The sequence below is a fragment of the Agelaius tricolor genome, unplaced genomic scaffold (genome assembly GCF_023055355.1).
Source record: "Agelaius tricolor isolate 1412-34295 unplaced genomic scaffold, bAgeTri1.0.p SCAF_3, whole genome shotgun sequence".
Lineage (NCBI taxonomy): Eukaryota > Metazoa > Chordata > Aves > Passeriformes > Icteridae > Agelaius > Agelaius tricolor.
Genome location: NW_027269263.1, coordinates 36,542,000 through 36,549,814, shown reverse-complemented (window position 1 = coordinate 36,549,814; position 7,815 = coordinate 36,542,000). Strand labels below are relative to the sequence as shown.

General features: G+C 49.6%; 1 protein-coding gene across 1 annotated transcript in view; it reads left to right on the top strand.

Moving 5' to 3' along the window:
- Positions 1 to 4,767: 4,767 nt before the first annotated feature.
- The window catches only part of HMGA2 (high mobility group AT-hook 2), a 112,080-nt gene continuing 109,032 nt past the window's right edge, over positions 4,768 to 7,815 (top strand). Inside the window, exon 1 of the mRNA XM_071423492.1 lies at positions 4,768 to 6,472. Coding sequence (XP_071279593.1) covers positions 6,362 to 6,472 — 111 coding nt within the window. The 5' untranslated portion in view covers positions 4,768 to 6,361. The remainder of the gene's footprint in view (positions 6,473 to 7,815) is intronic.

Sequence of the window (7,815 nt, the reverse complement as noted above, 5' to 3'; positions counted from 1 at the left end):
GGATTTGGGATGGGAGTTGTTTAGCATTTTTGTAAGAACCCTTCAGGAGAGTAACGAAAACCATTTGAGCAAACATATAAACATGTTTACCAAGCTGTATGACAACTGTGATCTGACAACCTTACCATGCATCCCCACAGATCAACTTGAGCTAAAGTGTAGTCAGTATGGAGCTGCTCCTTCCTTCCACAGACAGCTGTCACACCTGCTTTGCAGGCAGTTCAGTTACTGTGCCCACTCCCTTTGTCCAAAGGGATCTCTGGGAGCGAGAAACAGCCATCACAGCAGTTATCAGGAATGAAGGAAGAGTGAGCCACTTCCTTTCCCCTTTCTCAAAATACTCAGCTGTATCCAAGTTTCTGCCAAATCAGTTTTGTTCAGCATCCCAACACTCTGAGCTAAGCTCTAGTGCTCACCACTACAGCTGGGAGGCTATGGATTGCATCTCCTCTGGGGCTGCCCCTTTGCCATTTCCCTGGGTGGGTACGTGGAGCCTCTGTAGATATTCATAGGCACATGCAGTTGCCCAGAATTCTGCAAATAGCTGTGTTCTGTATTTGCATAAGATGTCATGCATGAATTGAAACCTGCTTGTCATTAATCAGAGCTAGAGTTTTTCACTGAGATTTTTGCTGAGCTTAGGTTTCAACATTTTCACACTTGCAAACTGCACTTAAGTAAACCTGACTGCCAGCATCTGTCTGATAAATATTGGTTCAAAAGTGTAACAAATGCCAAACAACACTTCCATGTTTTAGTTAGTGTTGGACATGTATGTGGAAGAAGGATAGAGAGGGGCTTTTTAGAAGTATTAGTCTTACTCAGCAGAGGGCGAAACACCCATTTCACCAGCCTGTTTTCATAACTGCTTCCTAAGTACATGGAAATAAGTGGGACTGATTCTGCCAACTCTGCTTATTCAAAATAGAACTTTACTCCCTCAGAAATCAGTTTGAGTCTTCATGGTGCTGCTCTGCACAAAAAGGCTTTACTTGTTAAGCAGAAAAAAGCAAAATTCCTAGTGAACTGTAATTCCAGCCATAAATTAAAGAACTGGATCTGCATAAAGAAATTAAATCCAAAAACAAATGACAAAGTTTCCACACATGAAAAAAAGCACAAATTTTGAATTACTGAGTGTATGAATCAATGAAGAGACACTAACAGAAAACTGACTCTTCCAACACACATCTTCAAGTCCAGAGCTAGAAAGAACTAATGAGCAGAGGCATTTCTATGTGGGTGATAGGAACACTAGTTTGCTGAGATGACGTACTGGGTACTTAATACACAAATGCAAAAAGTACCTTCTGGTCTGAAAGAAATCCCATTATGAATGGCAACAGCATGGGTGCATAGCTGTTGAGGTGCAGTGGAAGCGTGTTTTGGCCCATTAGGTCGCTGTGTTGCATTTTGAAGCAGTTTCTAGGTTGGAGTATTGTTACCAAATAATCCCACGTGGACTGATTCCACTGCAGCTGCACCAGAGTTAGCAACAATGGGAACCTTAGTATAGACAGCTTTCAGTTCCAGCAGCCGTTTTCAGCACTGTATCAGTTAACCCTGCTCTGAGGAGGGTTAATTGACACAGTACTGCAAATGGCTGACTAGATGAAAACTCATATATTATGCCTCCCAACATCTCTAACAATTGTGCAGCTGCATTCATATTGGCAATGGTGGGAATTTGGAGGAGCGAAGAAATTCCCCAGTGCAGACAAAGCCTAAAAGTGAGCCTTAATATTCTTTTCTGGGTCTTTTTTGTCAGTCACAGTCATGCTTCCCTAAAACATTCTCAGAGCCATCTCCAGGTTGCTGATTATGAAGCAACAGCCACTGTTGGTCCCACCAGCTGGATGAAAAGAGTGGAAGAATGGTGATACAGCCTGGCTCATCTCATAGGTGCACTCAAGGTTCATGTGCCTGCTCTTCTCCTCTCTCTTCTATCCCGACAGGCAGCACATTCTAAAAGAACCAGAGAAAATCACAAATGAACTTTTCCCACAAATGCAGACAGTGTTTGCAAGATGTACTTCTCCTGCACTGCCTGGTTCTCTGGCAGCAGGGTATCAGGATTCCCAGGTCCCTGAGTACCCACTGTAGCCTTTAACTACATAAGTATCTTTGGCCTCTCTGGTTGGCCACAGAAGTGGAGTACCCACTCAAAATACAACCTTTCAGACATGGCAGCCTGTAGCCCTGGTAGGCCAAGGCTGTTCCTCTAAGGAGTTTTCTGAGGCAGTGCAGAGCTGTAAGCTTCTTGAAATACGGAGGAAACAGTCAAAAAAATTCTTCTGAATTTTACCATCTGCTCTCCCATTCCTGGCAAAAGATCTCTTTCAAAGTTAAAAAATTGCTGCTTCCCCTGAGCTAAGGCCTTAAACCTACTAACACTGCCCCTTTTGAGTAGTTTGCACTCCAAGAGAACTAGGGTGGAGAAAACAGGACCTGCTAGAGTAGAACAGAGGGGTGTCCTGACTCTGCCCTCCTATGTATGTACACAGTGAGCAGGCATTATAAAGTTGGGGACATGCTTCCTATCACACATTTGGCATCACAGACCTTCAGTAGCACCTTGTAAAAAATAAAGTTCTCTCCTTGTGTAAAAGCACTACCAGCTGAGACCATCTGAGCTCACAGACTGGTGGAGTTAGTTGTACTTATGTATGGGCTATGTTAGGTTGCTGTCTATAAGTGACATCTCCCTGTGACCATACAGCATGGTTTCTTCTGCATCCCTCAGCTTTTGAGAAAGGAAATAGATGAAGAAGTGAGCAAGGGAAGCTATTTATTGCCGCTATTTATAATCTCCAAGGCCTATTTAACCTGTAATTTTCTGTCTTTCTAAAAGATACTTTCCTGCAACCTTGGTTCTGATGCAAAATTTTACTGCTGCTATTAGAATGCACAATTTAAAAAATCTCCTCTGGAAAGAGAGGCCAGTTAAACCTCTACAAGCCATCACATTGATTACAGAATAACAAATGGCCTCTTTATAAGTGTTCTGGGTTTGGTAGCAAAATCTGCACGTTATTTTTCATTGTCTTAATTTCCGAGGAAATTCCTCTGATTTCTTTGGAAATTCCCTGAGTTTAAGACTCATGGAGACTGGAAATCAGGCCAGATTTTATGTATATAAATTTCCTATACTATTATGAATGGTTCCAGAAAACAAAAAAATTAAACCACTGATAATTAATACTTCTGTTTATAGACCAAAGCTTAAATCCCAGACCAAAGCTGGTGGAAAGTATGTCATGTCTATTCCAGTGACTTTGCAGTAGTCCCTTTGATTAATTATAAAGTTGTATTCACTGGTGTTTGCGCTGAATATTGTGCAAATACAGCTATACTGTCAGAGAATGGATTGGAACAGTGGAAAGAACCGCTACCACATCTGTTTTGGAAAGGAACCTGGAAAAAAACAAAGAGCTGTCTCTGGCTCCTCAGCTTCCATCATTCACTTGAGGAAGTCAGGCTTTCTGGGTTCTGGATGTCGTGTTGCTTACCTGGGTTAAGGTACTCTGTATGTAAATGACATAAGAACAAGTTTTCTGATGAGTCTAGTCAGCTCTGTATCCACAGAGTTGCCATAAGGCAATGTCAGTATCAAGGAACTGATTTATTGTCTAAGCACTTTTGTGTTAAGGAGGGAATCAGGATAGTTTCAAATAAATGAAAGACCCATAGTTGTTTAGATACTGGATACTGATTCTTATGATGGTGAATCTGTAGTCAGAAAGACCCAAACTCTGTTGTGCTGGGCACAGTGCAAGCATCAAGGCTTTTCTTGTCCAGAACAGCTTTAAAACAGTGAGCTTAGGAATACTGATCTCATGAGAAAATTATTTGCTTATGGCTGTATGTAAAAACTCTTTGAACTATAGCATTTTTACTAGAACTGCTCAAGGGAGGACTAGTGGTACAATTAATAGCCCATATAGGATGATTCTGGAGAGACGGATGTTTTGGAGCAACAGGCTTTTACCAGTTGCATGTAACACTTTCTTCCAGAGAAATGGACACATGAATATGCTTTAAAGAGATTAATGGATGTTATAAAAGTTATGTGCTGCTGCACTTCAAACTAAAGACTCCACAACCTCCACTTGGAATCCTGATCGCATACAGCAGCTTACTCTTTTGATGTACAGAATAGATGTAGGGCTCTATGGACTTCTTCATGGTGTGATGGGAACCAAATATTTTACAAAATGCAGTGGGACTACAAGGCTTTTCTGATAGCTGTTAGATTGAACAGGTGGACTGTGTCTATCTTCCGTAGCTGGTTGCTTTTGGGGATGGGAGTGAAGCAGGCTTTGGGATTCTTGTGATTGGATTAAGAACACTTTGGCAATATTTTCAGCCTTAAGAAGTGTTCTAGGATTACTCTTTCTTTAGCCCATCTGTCTGCAGTGTACTTTTTCTATTCCATAGAAAATAACTCAGCTGTCTCCTCAGCACAGTCCTTGCTGGTCAATGACAGCATGTGTTTGATTGTAGTAAGTTTCTGCCTGTTTCCTTATTATTTATCAGTAGACATCAGAATTTATAACGTGTCAAGAAAACTGGCTGTATTTCGATTGTTTGCATAAGGAGTGTTGCAGCAGTATCTCTGCCCTCTTCAGTATTATATACGACAATGCAACTTTTCCTTCTGAGCGCTCTCCTGCGCTTGTCCAGCCCCGAGTAGGGGAGAAAGGATGTCACCAGACAGTTACTACAGGGGTGGCTGTCAGCCGAAGTGCAAGACCTTGTGGGAGGAGTGGGGCTGGAGGAAATGCCCAAGCTGCACATGAAGCCCAGGTGTGAACATTTTTTGGGGGGGACGCACAGACAGGGGGGTCCTCCCTGGCCATCTCCTTGTGGCCACCGTGGAGGGGCGCCTAACCATGGCTCGCACGGGAGGGACCGAACACCGGCGGAGGGAGCGGGCTGTGCTGGACATATCTGCCTAGGGGCTCTGCGAAGAGGCGCAGCCTGCGGCCCCGCCATGCCCGTAGGAAGAACAATGTCGGGGCCGGGCTCTCCGCAAGGTCATTCCCCGTGCCGTCACCCTCCCGGCAGGACAGCTCCGACCCGCCGTCAGGTTATACCGCCCACATCTTACCGCGGCGGCGGCCGTCTCGCGAGGCGCCCAGCCGCGCCGCGATGGCAGCGCCCGCCCGGCGGCCGCACCGCCGGCGAAGGAGCGGCGCTCCCGGCGGCCGGAGCGCGGCGGGCGCGTCCCGGGGCGGCTTCGGCCCGGCCGCCTTTGTTCGGCGGGGCGCGCACGTGCAGCGGCCGCGCAGCCCCGCGCGGTGGCGGCGGGCTGGTGCGGGGCGGCGAGCGGCGGGCCCGGCCTGGCCCTTTAAAGCCGCGGCGGCGGCGCGGCCGGGCCGGTGCGGGACACGTGAGGCGGCGGCGCGCTCTGCCGCCGCTGCCCCGGCTGCCGTGCTGCTCGTGTTTTATCTGGCCGACCGCCAGCCCCCCATCGCCGGGTTTTCGCTCTGCCTCCTCCTCCTCCTCCTCCCCTCTCTCTCTCTCTCTTTTTTTTTTTTTCCCTACAGCCCCCTCCTGGTTTTTCCACCCACGGGTAAAGGTGGCTTTTCTTTTCTTTTCCTTCGTTTTTGTTGTTGGTTTTGGGTTTTTTTTCCTCCCTTAACCCTCATCCTAGTTTAGTCCGTGGGCAGGACTCGCATAATAATATTTCCAGTCCCAGGAGCTCGCATCACAGACACGAACCCAGGACCGCCCCCCCTCCCTTTTTTTTTTCCCTCCCAATCTCCAAAATCGTTTTATTATTATTATTTTTAAATGATCGCTCCTTTTGCGCGCTGCTCCCGCTGCTGCCGAAATCCCCGTCTTCCCAGGGTGCATGCTTCTGGCAAGATTGTGCAGTGTTCTCAGTCCATTTTCAGTGTGTCTTATCTTAATTTGTCCTGATCCGATCTAAGCGCGATAGCCACCACTTGCTTTCAATTTGTAGGACTTTTTTTCCTCTTCTTGCTTTGCTCCCGACTACCCTCGGACTATTTCCCTCTCTCCTTTCATTTCCAGGGCTGCAATTTACTCTGCCTTTCCTCTTTTTTTTTTTTTTTTTTTTTAACCTCTCCTCTTTTGAATTGCTTCATGTTACTAACCATTCCTAAATTGTAAGAGAGATTCATTCCCCCTCCTCTTCCACCACCACCAACACCACTACCACCATCACCTCCTCCTCCTCCTCCTCCCCTTCTCTTCTCTTCTCCTTTTTGGCAGCACCAGGACGTCCGGTGTGGTGGTGGCAGCGAGCAGCAAAAGCAGCAAGAGCTCGTTTTGATTCCCCCCCCTTCAAGGTGCTTTGGAGAGACTGGTTTCAGGCTGAGCAGCAGAAGTCACGATGAGTGCACAAGGTGAGGGACCCGGTCAGCCTTCCACTGCTGCCCAGGAGCAACCTGCAACCGCAGAGCCTCAGAAGAGAGGACGAGGCAGACCCAGGAAACAACCACAAGTCAGTATCGTATAGATACGTAGAGCCGCAGATCTATAGTGTTATAGGCATGTACATGTACGTATTGTGCTGCAAGGAGTCCTGGCGACGGGGCGGGGGGGGGGGGGGCTTTGTTGTGCGCTGCTCCCGGCGAGGTGGTGCAGAGGCGTAGCGAGGGGCTCCGGCGGGCGCCCCGGCGGGGGGACCCCGGAGCCCGGAGCGACGGGGCGCTGCGTGCCCGTGGCTGAACCGCAGAGCCTCCTCGGGACTTTCACTATTGTGCAGGGAGCGAGCTGGGGCTTTTCAATGTAAATGGGGAACATGGAGCAGCGCGGCTCCGACCAACCAGCGCTCGCTGGGTCATTTCGAGCTGATTTTGAAATTGCGAAAGCGAGGAACAGGGATCGGGGCTCTCCTGTCTCCCTCCTCTCTGAGCCCTCGCTATATCTCAATCTGTGTGCGCGCGTGTGTGCATGTGTCGGGTCCCACCGGGCGCTGCTGCCGCCTCCGATCTTGACCAGCCCAGCCCCTGAACTGCCCCTAGATGTTGGGGCTGGGGGAGAGGAGGGTGACTAGAGAGTTGCATAGGTTTTTTTGTCCGCCTCCCCCCCCCCCCCCCCCCGGATTCCCCCCCTTCCCTACCTCCCCCCTCGCCCCCCTCATCGCATGGAGAGAGGTGCCCCCGTTGCCGATGGAGGTGGGGGAGGTAGCCGGAGGGGGCTTGCCCTGTATTTGCAACACCTTTTGCCTTTGCTCCGGCGCTTTCCCAAGGCAGGTCGAGGCGACGGGAACTCTGCCGTGTCTGGACGCGGGGAGCGTAGCCCTGTGCTCTTTTCCACCCACACCCACAGCCTCCACCTGGGCCCCGAAACGAGTGTGCTGGGCTCCCCTTTTTGACTTGCAAGATACGAATTCGCTCTAAGGTCGCTAGATCCGTGCGTTATTCCCACCCCCACCCCCCTTCCCTTCCTTTCCCGAAGTGCCATTGTCGCATCGCCTGGAGCTGCCCAGCCGCGCTCAGCCCCTACCGCCGGGCGAGGGGCCCGGGGGGAGCCCCCGCGCTCCGCAGCCCCTCCGCCGGCGCCGCCGAAGGAGGATTTTGCCTGCGGATGCAACCAATTAATCCCGCAGCTCGGCGGGGGCAACGCGGAGCCGCCCGCAGCCTTTTCCCTGCCTCCCTCGGAAGACACGATTGAGAAGCAGGGCTGTCCGTGGAGCTCATTTTAAAGCGAGCGTCCGCGGGCTTTAAACGTGTTTACTTCCCATTCATTTGGCATCAGCCCCACTGCCACGAGAGCCTTCGAGGGGCTCGAAACACGGAGAGAGCTGAGCAGCAGAGCCCCGAGCCGGGGGAAACCCGGCTG